The following is a 24,467-nucleotide window of genomic DNA, read 5'->3' on the forward strand; positions in this document are numbered from 1 at the left end:
GTTATTCAATGGTGTATTCTGATTAATTCACAAATAAATCATTTACTGGAAATACATATGAAATTAAATAGTCCGAACGGTACAAAAACAATGTTCAAATGTAAATATTCCTGTTCGAATTGTCGAAACGCTAGCATGCTGTAAGGTCTGGATGTCGATGTTTGGTGTCACCTTTCAAAGTCGTCCACCATTTATAAACGGGCCTCCACCAATTATTGTATCAAATAGATGTCTATGATCAAAAGAGTGGAAGGAATCAAAGGCCTGTGTATAATAGATGGTCGTACGGGTGTGATACTCGATGGAAGAGTTGGCTGCCCTGTCCACGGTGAAACGAAAGGATTGGATTGTTGATGTATAGGCGACGACTGAGAAAAAGGCTGGTCGTCCACGTAAGGGATAGTAGTATCGTTGTCACAATTGGCAACTGAATTTGCAATTGGATAGCCCTTCTTAAAACTGATGACGTCTTCCTGTTGGTCTGCAAAGATATCCAAACCTTCAAACGCAGAGTCTAGTTTGGTGTGTAGTTGTTTCTTGTAGTTGTCAGGTGTCTTTCCTGGTTTAGCTGTTTTCTTTTCGTTGCTAAACATGGTCCTCTACCATTATATTGTGTTGGTATTTTTGATTTTTTTATATCCCGACAATTGTAAAGCACTGTGGCACAATCTAGGGGGAGGCTCACGGTGGGAGGCCGGAAACAGCAACGGGAAAGAAAACCAAACTAGAATATCAAGAAACTCGCTATTAATTTAATAAAGAAAACATTGAAATAATTACAATCTAATTTCAAAGTACACATTTTGAAGTCAAAATAAGTTGAAAACAATGATAAAATACTACAAACAATTCAAGTTAAATACCAAATAATAACAATGATAATTACTGTTAAAATAAACCTCTGAATTAAAATATTAGTTACTTATAAACTTTATTTATTTTTTCAAAATAAAATTAAAAGAAAAATAATTTTAAATCTAAATTATTTTCAAAACCAAGAGACTCACCTAGAATATCAAGAAACTCGCTATTAATAGAATAGCGGCTTGATCAGTTTATATACTAAGTTTTGAATGTCCTAGTAACCCTTAACTGACTATAACCAACAAAAGAATTTTTGATTTATGAGTTATCAATAAAATTTAGAATGCTCAAATATAGTTATGGTCTAAGATTAGGTCGAAATTACACGTCACATAAAACTGGTTTTTCTTTCATCTCTTCAATTTCTTATTCTAAAATTGCCAACCTATGTTTCGAATATATTTATTAACATTTCCCTAACTATAATATAAAACAATTACAACGTAAATACATATAACATAGTATAAAATAACATTATAAATATTAATTTAGATCTTAATCAAAAGTAACTATGGAACTAGTTTGTGCTTTATAGCTTAACACAAATAAAGTTGCTGACGTGGGTTGACCGTTGTCTGAACTTAAAAGATGTTTTATTAAACTTTGCTGGACATATAATCGAAGGTCCATTTGGCCACAGCTGAAGTTTTGTTGCACAGATACGTTCAATAGTTTGTTAAAGTATTTATTTGACATATTTGAAATATCCTACGCTTTGAAAATGTATAGAACAGTTAAACAATAATTTTATATAAAATAGTCTACAGAGTAGAACTTACATACATAGCTAATAAACTATATGAAATAAAATAAATTGCATTTTTCTATTACAATAATATAAAACGTGATAAACATAAAATCGAAGGAATAATTGTAACGTCCTCTTTATCAAAAATTTATGTCAAATATCTGTCACAATATATCACTCTCCTTAGAAATTTTGGACTCCAAAATTAAATAAATTAAAAAAAAATATTTTAAAGAAATCGGATACAATTTTATGTTTACTATATTAATTTGAAAATGGATTTATAACTTTTAATTATTAACGTAAATAAATAATTAATATCCATATTAAACCTCAAAACAATATAGAAGACAAGCAATTGAGAAGATTGCAATGCAAAAATAAATAAAGTATAGTATTTTGTTTTTGATTTTAAGCGATAAAAAATAACTTGAACTTACTTTTTAAAATATTTTTCTCTTTTTTTTTCATTTTTGAGACTGCATGTTAATCATCCTGTTTAATTGGTGGTTTTATTGTTATTCTTTATAAATCAATTGATGTCTATGATGTTACAATATTTTGGTATTAATTTTAAATTGTTGTTCTTGAAAGTTTGTTACCCGCATGCTTACAATTGAACGTTTATTTTACAGTTAATGAAATTTAATTAAAAATATATGCAAAGTGTTTTAAACAAAATGTTGCAAAAATATAAGAAATATGAAAGGACTAGAATAAAACTTTAACAGAATTTGAATTGCTTACTTCAGTCTCTAAGTTACTGTTTAATCGTTATTATGGCGTTCCTGCTTCTGAGGTTACCCATTATATTAAATATTTGTGGCGTCCCTGCTCCTGAGGTAGCCCTTTATAAGTATTTGTGGCGTCCCTGCTCCTGAGGTAGCCCTTTATTTAGTATTTGTGCAGCGTCCCTGCTATTCAGGTAGCCTATGCAATATGCTTGCCTATATATATATATATATATATATTAAATTATTATTACTTTGTACCGGTATTAGATTATCCAACAGTAAACGGCAACAAGAATTTGACTAACTTGTTCCTAATAGGTAACTAACAAACATAGAGATTTACTTTATGTAACCCTAAATGAAAGTTGAACCTAATCTTAAAGATGACTGATTGCAAATGATAATATTGACAAGCGTTTGAAATACAAACAAAGTTCTAATTAACATCATTCTGAAAAGTTATTCAATGGATGATTTAAATGAATAAAATTTTACAACATTTTATCAAAAAATAATTTTATAACTTATTTCAACAGTATTTTAATAAAGTTTCTCTAAATATTTTAAGACATGAAACGCAATACGATTTGTGAAATGAGAATGAACATTTTGTTTCATAGCTGAAAATTTTAAATTTTAAATTTAGATTGTAAAATATATTTTAAATAAGCATTTGATATACTCACAGTTTCATGAAAATATATGTTTACAATAAAAATACACAACAATATAACTTTAAAGTTATTAATGTCACTGATGTTGATAAAAGTTCTTCTTTGAAAATAATGCATTATATAAATGTTTTTGATATTCAGCTGGTGTCGTTATTCAATGGTGTATTCTGATTAATTCACAAATAAATCATTTACTGGAAATACATATGAAATTAAATAGTCCGAACGGTACAAAAACAATGTTCAAATGTAAATATTCCTGTTCGAATTGTCGAAACGCTAGCATGCTGTAAGGTCTGGATGTCGATGTTTGGTGTCACCTTTCAAAAGTCGTCCACCATTTATAAACGGGCCTCCACCAATTATTGTATCAAATAGATGTCTATGATCAAAAGAGTGGAAGGAATCAATGGCCTGTGTATAATAGATGGTCGTACGGGTGTGATACTCGATGGAAGAGTTGGCTGCCCTGTCCACGATGAAACGAAAGGATTGGATTGTTGATGTATAGGCGACGACTGAGAAAAAGGCTGGTCGTCCACGTAAGGAATAGTAGTATCGTTGTCACAATTGGCAACTGAATTTGCAATTGGATAGCGCTTCTTAAAACTGATGACGTCTTCCTGTTGGTCTGCAAAGATATCCAAACCTTCAAACGCAGAGTCTAGTTTGGTGTGTAGTTGTTTCTTGTAGTTGTCAGGTGTCTTTCCTGGTTTAGCTGTTTTCTTTTCGTTGCTAAACATGGTCCTCTACTATTATATTGTGTTGGTATTTTTGATGTTTTTATATCCAGACAACTGTAAAGCACTGTGGCACAATCTAGGGGGAGGCTCACGGTGGGAGGCCGGAAACAGCAACAGGAAAGAAAACCAAACTAGAATATCAAGAATCTCGCTATTAATTTAATAAAGAAAACATTGAAATAATTACAATCTAATTTCAAAGTACACATTTTGAAGTCAGAACAAGTTGAAAACAATGATAAAATACTACAAACAATTCAAGTTAAATACCAAATAATAACAATGATAATTACTGTTAAAATAAACCTCTGAATTAAAATATTAGTTACTTATAACTTTATTTATTTTTTCAAAATAAAATTGAAAGAAAAATAGTTTTAAATCTAAATTATTTTTAAAACCAAGAGACTCACCTAGAATATCAAGAAACTCGCTATTAATAGTATAGCGGCTTGATCAGTTTATATACTAAGTTTTGAATGTCCTAGTAACCCTTAACAGACTATAACCAACAAAAGAATTTATGATTTATGAGTTATCAATAAAATTTAGAATGCTCAAATATAGTTATGGTCTAAGATTAGGTCGAAATTACACGTCACATAAAACTGGTTTTTCTTTCATCTCTTCAATTTCTTATTCTAAAATTGCCAACCTATGTTTCGAATATATTTATTAACATTTCCCTAACTATAATATAAAACAATTACAACGTAAATACATATAACATAGTATAAAATAACATTATAAATATTAATTTAGATCTTAATCAAAAGTAACTATGGAACTAGTTTGTGCTTTATAGCTTAACACAAATAAAGTTGCTGACGTGGGTTGACCGTTGTCTGAACTTTTAAGATGTTTTATTAAACTTTGCTGGACATATAATCGAAGGTCCATTTGGCCACAGCTGAAGTTTTATTGCACAGATACGTTCAATAGTTTGTTAAAGTATTTATTTGACATATTTGAAAAATCCTACGCTTTGAAAATGTATAGAACAGTTAAACAATAATTTTATATAAAATAGTTTACAGAGTAGAACTTACATACATTAACTAATAAACTATATGAAATAAAATAAATTGCATTTTTCTATTACAATAATATAAAACGTGATAAACATAAAATCGAAGGAATAATTGTAACGTCATCTTTATCAAAAATTTATGTCAAATATCTGTCACAATACAACTCCGTGCATACAGACAAACCAAAGAATAAATAGTTAATTAAACGAACAAGGCTAGTAAACAGGAGCTCTAAAACAGAATAGGTGCATAATACAATCTTATAATTTAGTTAAAAAAATACTCATACCTTTTCACTAAAAGTAGATGTAATGCACAAATGACTAAAATTTGAAGTTTGTATTTTTGGGAATCCGGGAGCAAGAATTTTAAAAGTAAAAGACAATCACATTTCAAGCAGTTTCAAAATGTTGCGAAAATTGACAGCAAGGGAACAATCAAAGCCCAAAAGACGAAGAAAACGGACAGCACCATGGCAAAACAAGTAAAGACGAGTTGACAGTTTAGTTTAAAGAACACCATCTGATGATCATGAATTGATGGAACCAGAGACATACATATGACTCTGATAGAACATGAAAGAATATCTGTTTTAAAAATGACTATGGACATGATGGATATGTTCCATTTGTTGTAGCCACAATCCTGTCCTCCTTTCATCGTTATTACTATCAACCAATGTGACTCATCACCACGCTGTTAAACCTATTTCTCTTATGGTCAACACTCTCTTTGTGTTTAATTAAAAATTCCGCGAATCTTTGATCTACTCTTTTGCACATACCAGTATGACGCCATGTGTCCTTTTCCGGTGTAGAACTTTAACATCAGACATTTTACGACATTTTGTATGCTTCAGAATGAAATAAAATTTGACAAAAAGAAAATTGATAGGTGAAAAGTGTGAGTGTTTTGTATATTATTGAAGAAAACACACATGTCCGTTGCCATGAACGAAATGTACATCGTCTTAACCTTTGAAAGTCACCAATGACCTAACAAACAGCCAATGGAAATGCCGTATTATCGTCTTATGATGCTGGATAAGCCAAACAAATTAACGCAGATTTTCGTATCTCTTTTTGTGTATCACACTCCGTGCAGTGTGATAGACATATCTATTCATGCAAAAAATAGATAACAGCCCACAACCATAAGAGAAATACCAGTACATGTAAATCAAGCAAGTTATGCCTGCCCATTAGGACCCAAAATTTATTTAAAAGTGTCTCATCCCATGTTCATTCTTTTTTTTCATCTATATAAATAAGAAGATGGGGTATGAGTGCCAATGAGACAACTATCCAACCAAGTCACAATGTGTAAAAAGTAAACAATTATAGGTCAAAGTACGGCCTTCAACATGGAGCCTTGGCTCACACCGAACAGCAAGCTATAAAGGTCCCCAAAATGACTAGTGTAAAATTCAAACAGGAAAACCAACGGTCTAATTAATCTATGTAAAAAACGAGAAACACTAATGAACCACACCAACAAACGACAACCACTGAACAACAGACTCCTGACTTAGGACACTATGTCTGTCTTAGAACTACATAAACAAGATGTATGTGTTGTTGAAAGTTATTTATATTATTCATATCCCTTCACCTACATGCCCTAATACTATTGATCATGCTATTTAATCTTACTCTGCATTAACAGATCTTTCATTTAATCACTTTGTCAGGATACATGTACAAAATGTATTCACAATAAGATAATTAGATGAACATTAGAAAGCATACTTCATAATACACAGCTCCTTCCTGGTTTATTATAAATCTTGGTATTCACTTTCTTAGTGTTGATGTAGTCTTCAATAAGAGAAAGTAAAATGTATATGTCATTATTATTTAGATTGCAGATTGCTATGGCAACCGAATGGTTGATATAGAAATACAAATTATTTAGTTATTTAGTTATTAAAGCTACAATTACATTTTGATTAATTAAAAAAGACTAAAAACACCTCCTACCCCCCCCAAAAAAAAAAAAAAAAAAATATGGCAAGTTTCAAAGATAACTATAATAGATGAACATATATGTGAAAAATTGAAAAATATTAAAAAAAAAACCTAAAGCAACAAAAATGACCATAATTCTGTTATTTTGAAGAATCTAGCAAAATAACTTGCCATGGTGTTTTGAAGCTATGTAACCATAAAAAGGAAGGAAAAAAAAACACATTTTGACCCTGGTACCTCTATATGCCTGAAAATCTCATGGCTGGTCACATATTTTTTGTTTTTTTTTTGTTTTGTACATAAATCATATTGTTGGTTTTTCCTTTTAATTGTTTTATAATTTTGAGTCATGGTGGAGTCTATAGCTTGTTTTGCAGTATCGGTTTGCACATAGTGTAAGGCCTTATAGTGACCTAAAGATGCTAACATCTATGTCATTTAGTCTCTAGTGGATAGTTTTCCTATTGACAATGATACCACACCTGCTAACTTTATACTAATTCTTTTTTTTATGTTTCCAGGTTGCAAATTATCTTCATGATATAAAAAGTGTTACTTCTTTTTTTGCAGTATTCATCTAATCTTTGTCAGGCCTCCCAATGTAAAGTATGTTTCCATGTTTAGAAAGTTGTCAGAATAAAAAAAAAAAATTCTGATTGTTTGGTTGTATTTTAGATAAATAACAACCTTAATTTATTAGTCCCAAATTCTGAGACACCTATTTTAATTTTTTTAATACAGGAGTTAAATTTATCATATATATGATTGAAAGGAAAAGTGGCTGAAATCCATGAGACAGCAACTCAACAACACAAGTTAGCAAAAAACCTCATCTTCATGTCACTGAACAACCTTAACAATAATAAACAAGTGCCCACATCCTATTACAATCTTTGAATTGTAAAAAAAATTCAAGACAAAATTACTATGATTACTGTCAATTCAGTAATTTTTGTGATGTCTAATTATTGTGAAAATTGGGACAAATAGGTTTCACAAAAATAAAATCTTGCATGTTATATTTTGAAAACATTACATGTCTCTGAATTTGCAATAAAACTACATATCGTTATAAACTAAACTGGTATTGTAATACTTATATAAGAACTACACTGCATGCAGAAAAATTAGTTTTATACTACTTTTTCTTATGATTAGAAACTATAGAATGGTATTAAATGATAATTCAGTAAGTTTATTATTATTTTTTATTTTTAAATTGTTTTGTTTTTGTTTTTACAGATTCTACTAGTTTCTGTAAAGAAGTGTCTTTCGTCTGTCTTGTATCATCATTCACTTTAGCAGTTTTGGTTTTTATCACATTTTGATCTATCTGTGAAGATTTTCTTTTATTATCTGTCTTTCTGAATATCTGTTTGGCATCAATGATATCTTTCATTCCCTTTGTTTTTTTATACTCAGGTGCAGAAGGGTCAACATTATACATATGTGAAGTATATAAAGCTTCAAATCTTGGATCTTTTGTATCAATCTGCAAAAACAAACAAAAATACTTTAGATATTTTGAATGAGCAAATTCTATTTGATGGTATCAATATTTGTATACTGTAAATTTAGAAATTAATGCCTGCAAGTATTAATGCCAATCAATGATTACTGATAAAAATATGAGATCTAATTAGTGTGATTGCAAATATTTTGCAATGTAAAATCACTACTGAAATTATGAATGCTAGTTTTTATTATTTCAAACCTATTGCTCTCTCCTTTTTCACATTAATAAACTTATCGCAATAATTTCTGCATTTACTGTATCCAGTACAGAATTGTAAAAAAAGGAGAAGTAGATAACAATTGTTCAACTAAGTCATAGAAAGATGAACAGACAAACAACAGTTTATAAACACTACACACAAATTGAAGATTAAGAAACGCAAACCTAGCAAAAACAGAGAGTGAACTCAGGTGCACCAGATGGGTCAGCATTTCTGCTTCGCTTGTGACATTTGTGCAAAGATCTTTAGTCAATAAAACTTTATCTTAATCAATCAAATCTAAATATTACTGACTCACATTTAAGACCTTGGTATTAGAATATTTAAGGTAATCTTCATACCAAAATTTATCATAATCAAGATGACTTTTCATTTCTTATTGTTAATTTTCCTTTCCTTGATTGATATTTTCTCTAGGCAGCTATTAGTTTTCATTTCTCAAATGGTTCAAAAATGTTCGCAGTGATATTTCTGATTTCACTGAATCTTATACTTCCATTTCTAAATCATTTAATCATTATTGTTTTGTAGTTGTTGTTTTATTTTTTTATTTGAATGACTATAAAAAAGAAGATGTGGTATGATTGCCAATGAGACAACTCTCCACAAGAGACCAAATGACACAGAAATTAACAATTTAAAAATTTTAAATTGGACATTCACCTATTATGGTCCAATATCCAAAATCTAAATATATGGTTAGATTCAGCATATCAAAGAATCCCATATATTCAATTTTTGTTGAAATCAAACAAAGTTTAATTTTGGACCCCGATTTGGACCAACTTGAAAACTGGGCCCATAATCAAAAATCTAAATACATGTTTAGATTCAGCATATCAAAGAACCCTAAGAATTCAATTTTTTTTTAAATCAAACTTAGTTTAATTTTGGACCCTTTGGACCTTAATGTAGACCAATTTGAAAGCGGAACCAAAAATTAAGAATCTAAATACACGGTTAGATTCGGCATATCAAAGAACCCCAATAATTCAATTTTTGATGAAATCAAACAAAGTTTAATTTTGGACCCTTTGGACCTCAATGTAGACCAATTTAAAAATGGGGCCCAAAATCCAAAAACTTAATACACGGTTAGATTCAGCATATTAAAGAACCCCAAGAATTCAAGAATAAAACCCCATTGAAATTGGTCAAGAAATAAGCAATTTATACGAAGTATCTTCTTTTGCACAATACTGTGCAATTGAATATTTCTTGCTATTGCGCAATTGATAATTTCTTGCTATTGCGCAATATTGTGCTATTGGATATTTCTTGCTATTGCGCAATACTGTGCAATTGAAGATTTCTTGCTATTGTGCAATACTGTGCAATTGAAAATTTCTTGCTATTGCACAATACTTATTATATAATAATTTACACATCCTGTTTGGTGTGTATCTCCTACCATATCATTATTATTTGCTTTTAAATATAAATCAGAAATAACCAACTTAAAATGGAAAATTTTAAAAGAAAAAAAAAGGAAAAAAAGAAAAAAAAGGAAAAAAAGAAAAAAAAGGAAACCCCCCCCCCAAATTTTTTGAACCCCCTTATGATTCATCACCCCCAAACTCAATCCCAGCCTTCCCTTTGTGGTATGGTACCTTGCAGTACAATTTCAGAGAGATCCATACACTTGAACACAAGTTATTGTCTGGAAACTAGAAAAATGTGTTTTTTGGCCCCTTTTTGGCCCCCAATTCCTAAACATTTCGGGCAATTACCCCCAAACTCAATTCCAGCTTTCCCTTTGTGATATGGAACCTTGCAGTACAATTTCAAAAATATCCAAACACTTACACACAAGTTATTGTCTGGAAACTAGAAAATGCTTGTTTTAGGCCCCTTATTCCTAAACGTTTCGGGCAATTACCCTCAAACTCAATTCCAGCTTTCCCTTTGTGATATGGAACCTTGTAGTACAATTTCAGAAAGATCCATACACTTTCACACAAGTTATTGTCATGAAACTAGAAATATGCTTGTTTTTTGCCCCTTTTTTGGCCCCTAATTCCTAATATTTTGAGGCAATTACCCCCAAAATCAATCCCAGCATTCCCTTTGAGATATGGAACCTTGTGGTACAATGTCAGAGAGATCCATATACTAACACACAAGTTATGTCTGGAAGTTACAAAAATGCTTATTTTTGGCCCCTTTTTGGCCCCTAATTCCTTAACTGTTGGTACCATAACCCCCAAAATCAATCCCAACCTTCCTTTTGTGGTATTGAACCTTATGGTAAAATTTCATAGAGATCCATTCACTTAAACTAAAGTTAGAGTGCGAAAACCAATGTGTCTTCGGACGACGCAGGACGACGTCGCCAACGTCATACCAATATACGACCGCAAAAAATTTTGCGGTCGTATAAAAATGAACTAAACTGTTTCATTTATTTTATTTTATGTATTAAAATTCTGAACAACATAATTTACAGTACTATAGGCATTGCACAAAAACTTGCTGTATGAAATCCATTCATAAATACAGCACCTGATATCAAATTGTAAGAAGGTATTTAGTATATATCATCAGATTAAGATCATTAAATACTCCAAAGTTGCCTTTGGTGACAGTTTACATAACGGCAAACATTCTTTTATAAGATACTATACAGAACTGCTGTACTTGTACTTATGTTTTTAACATTTATATCAATGTGATGTAGGGCTGATTACTGAAAAAGTTGTTTAAAACTGCCATACTTTAATGTCAACTTTGTGCTTTTGTCCTTTCTATCATTTAGTGTCGATAGCGGATCATACTGTGGATCCATTTATTTTTGTGGAATAAGGAAACATTATATTTCCGTGGAAAGTCTCCATACAATGCTATAGAAAATTTATATAGTGTTGAATATTTAAATTGTGGTTCATGTGCACCCACGAAATCAACAAAAATTGATATCACATGAATAATAATAAATCCTCAGTAGTCTTAGTAAAATTTATTCAAAACTTAACTAGATTTTGGGCAATTTAAAACTTGCATAAATGGCATGGACAGTTACATTTGCCCATTATTGAAGATTGTATTTTGATCCTTTGATGTCTTTCCTGTTTTTGTGTATATTCCATATTAAGTTTGTTACTATAAAAAAGAAAATAGTAATTCAAAGTACCATATCAAAAGCTAAAATTTTAATGATTTTTTTTCTTGCAATCATTTTCTTAGATGATTGAATCAATCAATAATTTTAGAAATTTGAGTAAGACATTTCTAATAAATATTTCATATTAAAACCTCATGACAAATATTTATTAAAGATATCTGTTTTATCTGACGTAAAAAAATATGAACTTGATTCTATATCTTAACATCTAGGCTATTGCTCAGCAACAACTAAACAAAACTTTCTGTTATTCCATAAATTTCCCAGTTACATCAGTATCTATTTTTGTTCCTTTTAAAACCAATTGAATTATAAATTTATAATTTCTTCCTGGTCTATCATTTTTGGATATAAGTTCGAAATTAATTTTTCCATTATGAAGTTAAAAAGAAAACAAAATCATGTAAAAATTAATCGATGCAATTATAATTCAAATTTAGTGCAACATGACTATTAATTCAACTTATAGAAGCTTTTAAAATCAAAAATTTTGTACTGATTCTTTATGTTAATAATAAAGTCTTTGGATTGATAAACTCCCAAGTGTAAATCAAGCTATATATTTGGATGGGAAGCGACAACAAAGAGAATTGGCATCTTGCAATGATTAATAAGAGGCTCATTAATCCTTAAAAAAATTTAAGCTTTAAAGTTTAAACACTGTACAATTTCGATTTATTGAGGCATAATTAATAAGTGGTGAAGCTTAAATACTAGGTGAGCCTGAAATAAAAGAATGCACCAAACAAAATTTCAATGATCTGATTATTGTGAAATTTTTGCAACAGGATGTTAAGCTAAACTTTATAAACTCTCTTAAGGGGCATTAGCTGTCAAATTCAAGTTCACTGATTTGACCCAAATTCTCATATTTGATTTATAGCATCTTAAAAAGTATATTCAAATTATACAGAAATTAAAAATTTAGAATTTTTATTGGGTAAATATCCATAAATCTTAGAAGTATTAATACTAAAACAATTGTATACTAAATAAATAATTGTCAACCACAGGTATCTTATAAATCTCACCCAAATCCAAACCATGCATTTTACTTTCAACTTAAAGTCTGAACATAATAGACATAGATCAAATGGAAAATACATAATATCAATGGTTTACCAGAAGCATCACTTGTGAAATAGCTAAACAAGTCAAACCAAAAATTTGGTTCCATTTCTCTATTTTTTGTTTAATCAAAGGTATTTTTAGAGCATTTCAATGACCAATAACCGTCAATGATTGTTCCAGATTTTTATTTACTGAAAAAACCAAGTTTGATGCAGAAATGCAGTTAATTTGTGGAATTCTCATTCAATGGGAGAACTTTATATGATGTTTTTTCCTTTGATAATAACTATAGTCACAAATACAGAATTCTTTTTTATTTGATTCCAAAATTTAAAAAAAAAACTGACTGCAGGGGAGATAACTCAGATTATTTGGTTTTATACAAATGTACTGTAGATTTATCTATTTTGTTATGTAGAAATTTACAGTGACACATTGTTCTTGTTTTTTCTGAAAACAATTAATCAGAGTAATCTTCTCACTTTTATATGTAAATAAATGGGGAATGTGTCCATGGGACACAGATGATGCCTCCGCTTGCATATCATATAAAGTTATAAAGGAATATAGCTCAAGAACGGTTCAAGTGACGCTACCAAAATTTGTACTTGATCTGAGTTTTGTGGTAATAAGTACTGTGTATAAGTTTCATAAAATTTGGTTGAGGCAAAATTAAGTTAGAGGACGGAAACAAAAAATTCAGCAATTTTTCCATTTGTAAAGGGGCATAACTCTGGAACAGTAAAAGTGACACCCCCAAAATTCAAACTTGATCTGTATTTTAAGGTAATAAGCATTGTGTATAAGTTTCATAACATTTGGGTGAGGCTAATATAAGTTAGAGAACAAAAACTTCAGCAATTTTTCCATTGGGAAAGGGCATAACTCTAGAACGATTAAAGTGACACCTCCAAAATTCAAACTTGATCTGTGTTATGTAGTAATAAGCATTGTGTATAAGTTTCATAACATTTGGTTGAGGCAAACTTAAGTAAGAGAACGGAAACCAACTTTGGGACGTATTGACGGACGTACAGACGGACAAGATTAAAACTTAATGCCCCCTCCGCGACGGCAGGGGCATAAAATCTATTGCTTTCTCTATGTATAATTCATTGAATATAAAAATGTTGCACAGCCTATTGATTGAAAACGAGCTTGCTGACCTCTACTTTTTCATATTTCTTAAAAATTTTAATATGTTCACCTATATACTACCTGAAATCTTATAATCTGTTTATATATATGCATTTTTCTTTTCTACGTTCATTGTTCCATTCCAACTTTAAAAATTCCTTTTGAATGATAGTTTCTTAATTTTTTTAAATCCACCAATTATCAATTGTTTACCTTAAACTCATCTTGATCATCTTTCTTGCTTTCAAGCTTTCCCTTTTGCAACTTTTTCTTCTTTTTCTTTGAATCGTTTTGTACAAGCTTTTTCAAACTGAAATGTTTTTTGTCATCTTCATCATTATCTTCATCCATCATCAAGAGAGATAACTCTGCCTGTAACAAAAAATTTCCCCAACATATTATGCATTGCTTTACCTTAAAACTTGTAGTTCTACACTATCCTTTTTATATAAGCAGGTAGTTTGGAAGATATTCATAAAAACCTATGTTTTATTCCAAATGCTTACATTAAATAATACAAAATATTTTTAAAATAAAATCTTTGTTTTATTATATTAAGTAGCAAAATCATTATGACTATTAAGTTATAAAATTCTACATTGACAAGGAAGTTGATAATGTCCTTATTGATGAAAATCTTAATTTTTACTGATTTAGAACTACATTCAGACAGTTTTTGTTGTAGAAAAATGTTGGACTTTCACATGGACCATCAAAAGTGTGTAAATTTAAGTTTGTCAATGGTATTCACCGTAATTCAACAAGTTAATTTTGTCAAATGTTTTCATAAATAAACAGACAATACTAGAAAACATATATGTCAGCAAGGACCCAGCTTGTACATTTTTGCTCACATCGATGAAGTCGAAAAAGCAAGAATTAGGCATCAGCGATGGTGGCATCCACAATGTATTAGTTTGTGATTAGGTCTGTATATGGGGAATCACTAGTGGTAGGTCAATGATATTTGGTATGTAGTTGTAAAAGCATTTGCATATCTCATTTCCTTGAAGATTTTTTGGCCCAACCCCCTCAGTCATGGTCTATTTGACTTTAAAACTTTTTCTTAGTATACATGTATTAGTTTGTGATTAGGTCAGTTAGAGGGAAACCATTAGTGGTAGGTCAATGATATTTGGTATATATGCAGATGTATTAGCATTGGCACATCTCATTTCCATGAGATTATTTGCTCCCCATGGTTTTGAAACTTTTTCATAGTTTACAAGTTAATGATTGTATTTAAAGTTTAAAGGTAACCACTTATGATAAGTCAATGGTATTTATTATGCAGTTTGATAAGCATTGGCATTTCTCATTTCTATGGGGTTATTTGGCCCTGCACCTTCAGTCATGGTTCATGGACTTTCAATGATTTGCATAATTTACATGTTTAAAGGGGCATTAGCTGTCAAATTCATGTTCATCGATTTGACTCCAATTCTCATATTTGATTTATAACATACTAAAACATATATCCAAATTATAAAAAGTCTAAAATAAACAGTTTACGATGCACGGACTCGATAATATGTATCAGCAATTCTTGTGTATTTTAGTCTAGATGCCATCTAAATAACAATCGAGGTGACCTCCGAAGACTGCAGACGGTCATATAACCCGATATAAACATAGACATAGACAAAAATAGAAAGCAAACTCAGGCAATTGGATTTTCTAGGTCTGTTTGATTTCATATTAAAGGTTTAAAACATATGTTAATAATCGTTTTTACCTGTATAAGAATGAGTTTTTGTAGATCGAATCAGTAAACCAAATGGTTTGCCCTTGTTTCACTTCCAATGTTGACATTCTTTTCTTTTTAATAGCTGAACACGCCTAGTTCTAGCTAAAGGGTTCAATTGAAGTTCACATGTATACAGATTTAATGAGGTCGCATTATTCACTTGCAAGTGAATAATTCATTAGCGATGTTTCTTTGCTTATTTTGACAAAACTGAACCAAACTGGCTGCTAAAAGCCAATTATTATATCACTATTTCACTTTCATTAATGATTGAACAAAATAAAAACTGCTTCGCTGAGCACAGCTGGATACGCCCGCAGAGGTCCAACCCTGAACAGTTGGGGCAAAAATGGACACAATATTAAAGCTTGAAACAGGTCTGAATTTGGATTGTAATTAAATATTTGACATATTATAGGTTTCTGAATAAATGTAGTCAAAGAACTTGAAATTGGTTATATGAATTGAATTTATATTCAATTCAAGATTTCTTGCTGTTGTGCAATACACTGTGCTGTTGTGCAATACTTAGTAAATCTGTTGTCAGACTATAAACAATTAAATAACTTCTCAATGTCATATCAGAAATTTATGAAAAACTAAAGGGAGGTTATCTTAATAGAAAACAAGCATTCTGAGAGTATTGCATGGCAATACATAGTCCCCTACCGGATAAAAATTCATTTTACTGGAACAAAATGCTAACTTGTTCTATAACTTGTCATGGTGTAATCAAAAAGTAAATATCATGTCAATATCTTCAGGCATGACTAAAAACAGTGTGGAAAACTGATTATATGAGTGAAAAAAACATTAGATATGATTAATAGTTCTCTAAGATTAGATATGATGTAATACAGTGTATATCTATTTTCAAATTATAATCAAATATAATTAATAGTTCCAAATATTTTTTCTTTCATTTGTCACAAACTAATATAGATTTGTAACTTATCTATAAAATGTCAACAACTTTTATCTACACAATGTAATGTATTGAAATATATACATTAATAAAAATAGATTATTATCTAATTAAAGGATTTCTCTTCATAATTTTTTTTATATATATAGCATTCAGAAAATTAGTTTACACTAAATAACAAACAAACCTGCCAAAAAATTCTTCAAATAATATAACAAAGAATGTCTTTTAAAAAATGAGTTATCTCCCTTTGTACAGAAATATGGTTTAACATAGTACTCTAACATTAGATATGGTCCAGAGTTATGGTCCATAACTCTGGACTAAATCATCAGACCAGAACAAAATTCGAACTTGATCTATAACTTGTCATGATAAAACTATATACCACATATCAAAAAAATATCTTCAAGAAAAAAGTGTGGAAAGTTGATTTGCCGGACTGACGGATGGACAGACGAACAGATGGACAGACGGACAGATGGACAGACAGACGGAGTGCAAACCTAAAGTCCCCTTCGACTTCGTCGGTAGGGGACTAATAATCTGCTTTGCTGAGCGCAGCTGGATACGCCCGCAGAGGTCCAACCCTGAACAATTGGGGCAAAAATGGACACAATATTCAAGCTTGATACAGGTCTGAATTTGGATTGTATTAAATATTTGACATATTATAGGTTTCTGAATAAATGTAGTCAAAGAACTTGAAATTGGTTATATGAATTGAATTTACATTCAATTAAAGATTTCTTGCTGTTGTGCAATACACTGTGCTGTTGCGCAATACTTAGTAAATCTGTTGTCAGACTATAAGCAATTAAAGTTCAATTAATACTCAATGTCATATTAGAAATTTATGAAAATGTAAAGGGAGCTTACATCAATAGATATAAACAATTCACCAAAGTTTCATGAGAATTGCTGACAGCATTTTTGAGATATTGTCCGAAAACTGGAAAAATCCCCCCTTTTTTAATGAATAAAACCCCATAACTCAAAAATGTAAAATTTATAAAATTCTAAATGGAGCTTACATCAATAGATATAAACAATTCAACAAAGTTTCTCAAGAACTGCTGAAAGCATTTTTGATTTTTTGTCCGAAAACTGGAAAATCCCCCTTTTTTTATGAATAAAACCCTGTAACTCGGAAACGTAAAATCTAAAATATATTAAAATCGAAAGGGAGCTCATGTCAATAGATATAAACAATTCACCACAATTTCTTGCAAGTTGGTGAAAGCATTCTTGAGTTATTGTCCGAAAACTGGAAAATCCCCCTTTTTTTAATGAATAAAACCCTTTAACTCAGAAACCTAAAATCTAAAATTTATAAAAAACGAACCGGAGCTCATGTCAATAGATATAAACAATTCACCAAAGTTTTATGCTAATTGGTTAAAGAGTTTTTGAGTTAATGTCGGACATGTTGACGACGGACAGCAGACGGACGGACAGACAACAGTATACCATAATACATTCCGTAAACAGGCGTATAAAAACCAGGCACCAAAGTTTAATGAAAACTGCTCAAAGCACTTTAAAGGTATTGTCTGAAAACTGGAAAATCCCCTTTTTTTAATGAATAAAACCTCATAACTCGGAAACGTAAAATCTAAAATTTCTAAAAATCAAAAGGGAGCTTACATCAATAGATATTAACAATTCACCAAATTTTCATGAGAACTGCTGAAAGTATTTTTGAGTTATTGTCCGAAAACTGGAAAATCCCCCTTTTTTTAATGAATAAAATCCCATAACTCAGAAACGCAAAATCTAAACTTTATAAAAATCAAAAGGGAGCTCATGTCAATTGATAAAAAACAATTGACCAAAGTTTCTTGGAAACTGGAGAAAGCATTTTTGAGTTGTTGTCCGAAAAACTGGAAAACCCCCTTTTTTAATGAATAAAACCCTTATTTCTTGGAAACATAAAATCTAAAATTTATGAAAAACGAAAGGGAGCTCACGTCAATAGATATATACAATTCACCAAAGTTTTATGCAAATTGGGTAAAGCGTTTTTGAGTTAATGTCCCACATGTTGACGACGGACGGACAGACGGACAACGGTATACCATAATACGTCCCGTAAACGGGCGTATAAAAAAAGAATCATATTTGATTTTTTTCTATATCTCTTAGCTAATGCCCCTTTAAATATTGCCATTCTAATTTCAACATTTGCATTATACTATCAAAATTACAAAACACAAAGACTGATTCATACAATCAATTCATATTCATGGTACATGTAGTAAATTTTTATAAATTTTGAAATCAGCAATTATAAGGGATGTGTTCTTGAATATGTATCTTGTTGAAATCCAAGCAATGTGTATTTTGATAGACATTTTTATGAATGGTGGACAACCAATAATTTTTGTCACAGTTTTGGAATAGCAAAATTATACCTACATATCATTTGTCATTGAAATCCTGGCATAAACAAATGTTTTCTCAAAATTCATCATTTTTAAAAAAAAAATTAGTTTTTAACAACAATTTTACAGGTAACAATTTGAAATGCATATTATATCTATACATCAGTTTTTGTTGAAATCCTAGCATAAAAAGATGTTTCTCCAAATTTGAGATTTCTTAAAAGAAAGAAAGTTTTCACTGTAAATTTTACCCCCAAATTTTCACACAAAATCAATCAATTTTTTTGTCATTGGGAATCAATTTTTAATAGCATATCATAACTTATGCACAATTTTCATTTAAATTATCACAAAAAAGATGTTTCTCCAAATTTGTAAGTATTTAACAAAACCTAAGTTTATTTCCAAACATTTTGTCCAAATTTGAAAAAAAACAGGACCTTCCTAGATATTAACACTGTGCAATTTGTTTTTGTAAATCATGATTAATTGTAAGACATAGAAGTACTGACAGAGTGATTACCATAAGACATCTTTCAGGAAGTCAACTAAGCATAATAAAATCAAATCTATATACAAAATTTGATAATGTTGTATTTTTTCAAGAGTTAATGTACATGTTAATACCAGTACATACATTGTATGTTATGATGATTTCCTGCATTTATTTTAGAAGATAATGAGAATATTTCTATTATGGCCAAAGGGTAAGCATAATTTTCTTCTAGATACAAACAAAAACATTTATTTATCAACTAACCTTTTGTTTTTCCTTCAACTCTTTTTCCTCCTGAGTTTCTTTTCCTTTAAATTTCTTTTTACCTTCATTGAATAAACCACTAAATTTAGAGATGAGATATCGATGTTACATGTAACTAAGAAAATGTAATGCTTTTTTTGTAAATGGAGCCAATCAGGAAAAAAAAACTTGCAGTTCTTGACTTAATTCTTTTCAAATTTTTTTCCTCAGAGTGTTCACCTTTGGTACAATTTTTTTGCTATTCTCTTAATATTTGCTTTGATTTTTGTGTGTGATAATTTTCCATCTCATGCTGCTCTGCTGAGAATGTATTTTTCAGTCTAGTATATTGAGAACACAATGGTTTTTCTCAGTTGAGCAGATTGAGAACATGATGAAGTCATAAACCAATGCCATTGTCAATGTCATTGTCATATGGTCTTTCAAATCCAGGAACTTTCTTGGCTTTATTCCATCTCAATCCTTCCATGAGATTGTAGCTGAGAAAATTCCTTTTGTTTGCCAAACCATAGATAATCTATAAGTCTCTTAAACTTTTTAAGAAGACTGGTATTATGTAAGAGGTGATCTTGATTTTTCAGTAAAGCATAAGGTTCTTTCATTTGATGTGTCTGATTTGGTGTTCTTTTGATATTTACTTTTATCTATTAAACAATAATTCAACATTGGCTTTTGTGTCAAATTGTCATTTAAAGAAAGTAGTGGATTTTTACTGAGACAGGGAAGCCCTTTATTCATACTAACAAGATCAGTAAAACCAATACAGTGTTAACTAGTCGCCAGACTTTCATCTGCTTGGCTTCAGTAGATATATATAAGGATCAGGATTTCACTAACCATATTCTCCCTTTCTTTATTTTAACCTCTTGGTAAAACATACATAATCGATAAAAGAGTTCATACACATTAACCTGTTGTTATCATAGCTGTTTGTTGCATCAGGTAGTTACAAATAGAATTTCCATGGAATCCAACGTGCACAAGTTTTGTTACAAATTCGAATAACATGGCTGCTAAAAACCAAGCCAGTGGTTGTTGCTGATTACTGTTTGTCATATTTGTTTTTGGTTCATTGTTGTGGTATAAATTAGCAGAATTAATTTTTTCACATTTTGTTATATAGGGCTAATTATTGAAGACTGTACCATGACTTGAAATTTTTCACACGGTTGTCTCATTGGCATTCCCACATCATGTCCCTATTTTTATACTGGTATCATTAGTAACAAAGTAATCCTGACATCAAAGAAAAAGAATGTGAGAAACAAATATTACCATTGAATTAAAAACTAAACAGTTCATAAGGCTGGTGCTTAAGAAACTAATTAATTTGTTTGGCCTTGTAATGTAAAGTACCTTTATTACTAAAATACCAATTCTCATGATTTTGCGTAAACCAACACCATAAATAATATACAATTAACAGTTGTTAAATGCAAACTCTGATACAATAAAATGATAAAGCAATTATCCAGCCATATTTCTTGGAACATTGATGGAAAATAGGAATCAATGAAATTGCCTTATGTTTCAATATTAAACATATACCTTTGTTTTTCTTTTTCATTTTTGGATTATCTTCATCGTCACTGTGTTGAAAGAAGGGATCTGATTTTAAATCTTCTGGTACATCATCATCACTAAAAGCCTCTTCACCTGACTGAGACTGGAATAAGGGAGATAAATCAATAATGTATTTCATTAATTAACATTCACTTTTTGAATGTCTCAATATTATACGATATCAGTGATTGATTTTTTTTTCTCATTTGAAGACCTCCTCTTAAGAGAACTATGAATAAAGACCTGCCTTATTCAGTTTCCTTTCAACATTATTTGACTGTAGTTTTATTTTTTTTGACAATTGTTATATAATAAATAATGTCCAAGCCACCCTACCAGTTGTAAAAGCTAATCAACTGTTTAATGATTGTATTCCTATTCCATAGAAACTTTTAAAACAAAATTCTACTGCAAAAAGTGAAGTAAAATGTAAATATTATTGAATTCAATCTGAAAAAGGTCCTACAGCAAATGCAACACTAGAAAATTACTGCAGAAGGATATCTCCAAATAAGGATTTATTGTTAATGCTGTATGACACTTTTAGACTCTTAAGTCTTTATTAGTGGAAAAAGCCGCAGTGCCACGGAGGGAACCATCCAACCATAGGTAGGAATTTCAATACATCTAATTGCTATTTGTCCGCCATTACTGGACACACAAAGGTTCCCGTAAAATTTTGACATCACAATAGAAAAAAACTGACGCCACAATGGAAAAGTGATTGTTGTATGACGTCAATAGTTCAAGAGGCGCATATTCTCGGTCAACCGGTGCAGATTTCCAAATAGCGATAAGTGTATTAGGAAGTTTTAAACATGGACAATTATGCTTTATAACTATGAGAGAGAGCCTTACTATAATCAGTGTTCCTGTATATTTTTACTTGTCTATTGAGTGAGTTATAATACTAAATAAATCTACTTTAACTATCTTTAGTACCTGACTGATAAACACAGATGAAATGTTATTGACACTAGACTTTGCAAAAAATTCTACTTAAACCAGTGTGCCAAGGCGTTATATTGAACTTAGAGTGGGGTAGCCTTTGCTTCATGTTAAAGGCCTCACTGTGACTCCGAGATGAAAACCAACAATCCTTTTTACTGTGTTTTGACAAGTGCATGTAGTGATTTTGTGTCATGATTCTTAAACCCTATCTTTTTCTTTTTCTTTACATACCTCAGAATCCTCTTCTTCTACAACTTTAGATTTGTCTTGTTTCTTTTTATCATCTCTCTTCGTTTGTTTCTTTTCTTTTTTCTTTTCCAAGTATTTATCCCATACAGTCATGCCTTTTTCTTTTTCCTTCTTTTTTATTATTTTCTCTGCAGATTCTTTTAATCCTACAATCAAAAACATGTGCCTCTGGAATAACATTCATCAAATTTAGTTATATTAAACATACATTATTATTCAAAAGGATAAATAGATAGCCCCAAAAGTACATAAATATATACATAAATGAACATTACATATCATAAGTAATACTTTACACCTTTGCATGTTCACACTATACAGACTTTATTAACAGGGGTACTCTTTATACAAAAACTACTCTAATACAGATATGAGTAAGAATCAATGAATACTCTTACACTGTCGATGTACCTATTCTTATCTTTTTGGAGTACATTCAATTCCTACAGTTATTGGTTTTACCTGTATTTATATCTTCTTGATGGATTTATGAGATTTGAACATCGATTAACTACTGTTGCCTCCGAAATTAAAAAATAATTAAACATCATTTTTTTTCATCAAGTATTTTTCAAGTTCGACAAAAATTTTGAGAGCCAAAATTACAATACCTTGACTTGCATATTTAAAAAGATGCCATACCGAACATACAAGAAAGTATGCATTCTATATGAGAACATTTAATGCCAGAGTTTAAGCTTTAGTTTTCTTAGTTGTGATTCCACTGTATGGACATTTCTATTTGAATGGAAGCAATAGACTATATAATCATTTGTAGTTTGCCTTCATTACCTGGTTCCCAAGTTATCTCCATTTCTACATCTCTTTTTTTCTTCTTTTCCTCTGACTCCTTTATACTTTGTACCAAACTTTTATATTTGTTGATCTGTTGTTCTTCATCTTCTGATTCACTCTCTTCATCTCCAAAGTCTAAGTTTCCTAAAGTTCCTGCTGTAAATTGATAAAATATTTAATAGAAAAACTATGAATGCATATTAAACCTGTCCTAATAATCATACTTAATTAAAAGGTTACATCAACATGGTGGTCACTTTTTCAAAATGAGTGTTAATTAAATACAACTTTGTGTGGGGGTATGATAAGGCAATGAGGACTTCTCAGATATAATATATTTCCTTATTTTTTCTGGTTAGTGCCATCACTTCTGACATTCATGATCCTCTTAGGATTTCAGTAGAAGGCAACTCTTATCACAAACTTGTATGAGTTCAATTACTGTGGGTTTATTTATTTCTGTGGGTAACAATTTTTTGTGGATTGAAGAAAAACTTTATTTTCCTGGATAATTGATTTTGTGGTTTTTGCCAAAGTCTACCTAACTGCCGTAAGAAATTTTGCGCTTCCTTGAACATTTCAAATTGTGGTTCACCTATACCCAAGAAATCCACAAAAATTTGTATCCAAATAATAAGAAAGAATTCACAGTATCAGAAAAAAAAATTTAGAATAAGAAAAAATTGTGGGATAGGAACTAAAAATTTTCATTGATATGGAGATTTTTGGTATTTGAGTTAAGGTTCTTACATGTATTGAGATATGAACAAAAATATTCCCAATTTCTGCCCACTTTGTTTAGTTGGTTGTTTGTGTGTGTGCGCGCTAGAGAGAGAAATTTTCTTTAAATTTGTTTAAAGAAACACAACCATTTAGAACTGTTGAATATTTATTACAAAAAAAAATTCAAACTTCTCTACATCTTAGATTTCTAGATTATCCCCATAGCTTATTATTACCTTTGTCATCATCCTCATCTTCAGAACTAGAGGCCAAATAAGCTTTAAAATCTTCTTCCTTCACTTCACCTTTTCCTTTCTTTGTTCTTTTTCCAATGCTAGGATTCATGGTGACCTTCAATCTGTCCTGATCTGTTTCATCCCATGTTAAATCAACCTTTAAATATAGAAATAACTTTACATAAACTTATTATTTTACTAGGAAACAACTGATTGAATATTAAAGTAAGGAACTACAAAGCTTTAATTTCACTTAAAACTGATAATGTTAATTCATTCTTATTATTGGATTTCATGGGTATAGGTAA

At 30.4% G+C, this 24,467-nt stretch overlaps 1 protein-coding gene and 1 long non-coding RNA gene across 2 annotated transcripts in view; both read right to left on the bottom strand.

The window, feature by feature from the left end:
- Positions 1-732: 732 nt before the first annotated feature.
- On the bottom strand, positions 733-6,774 carry LOC127738628 (uncharacterized). The gene is made up of 2 exons (XR_008000122.1): positions 4,177-6,774; positions 733-1,007 (listed from the first exon to the last, which is right to left on the bottom strand). It is a non-coding gene; the product is annotated as an uncharacterized LOC127738628 (long non-coding RNA).
- Positions 6,775-7,640: 866 nt separating this feature from the next.
- The window catches only part of LOC127738586 (ESF1 homolog), a 33,954-nt gene continuing 17,127 nt past the window's right edge, over positions 7,641-24,467 (bottom strand). The window contains exons 9-15 of the mRNA XM_052249897.1: positions 24,160-24,316; positions 23,198-23,356; positions 22,388-22,551; positions 21,191-21,308; positions 19,643-19,704; positions 14,040-14,198; positions 7,641-8,253 (exon numbers count right to left, since the gene is read on the bottom strand). Of these exons, the coding sequence (XP_052105857.1) occupies positions 7,963-8,253; positions 14,040-14,198; positions 19,643-19,704; positions 21,191-21,308; positions 22,388-22,551; positions 23,198-23,356; positions 24,160-24,316 (1,110 nt within the window). The 3' untranslated portion in view covers positions 7,641-7,962. The remainder of the gene's footprint in view (positions 8,254-14,039; positions 14,199-19,642; positions 19,705-21,190; positions 21,309-22,387; positions 22,552-23,197; positions 23,357-24,159; positions 24,317-24,467) is intronic.

Source organism: Mytilus californianus, unplaced genomic scaffold, assembly GCF_021869535.1.
Source record: "Mytilus californianus isolate M0D057914Y unplaced genomic scaffold, xbMytCali1.0.p SCAF_4, whole genome shotgun sequence".
NCBI lineage: Eukaryota > Metazoa > Mollusca > Bivalvia > Mytilida > Mytilidae > Mytilus > Mytilus californianus.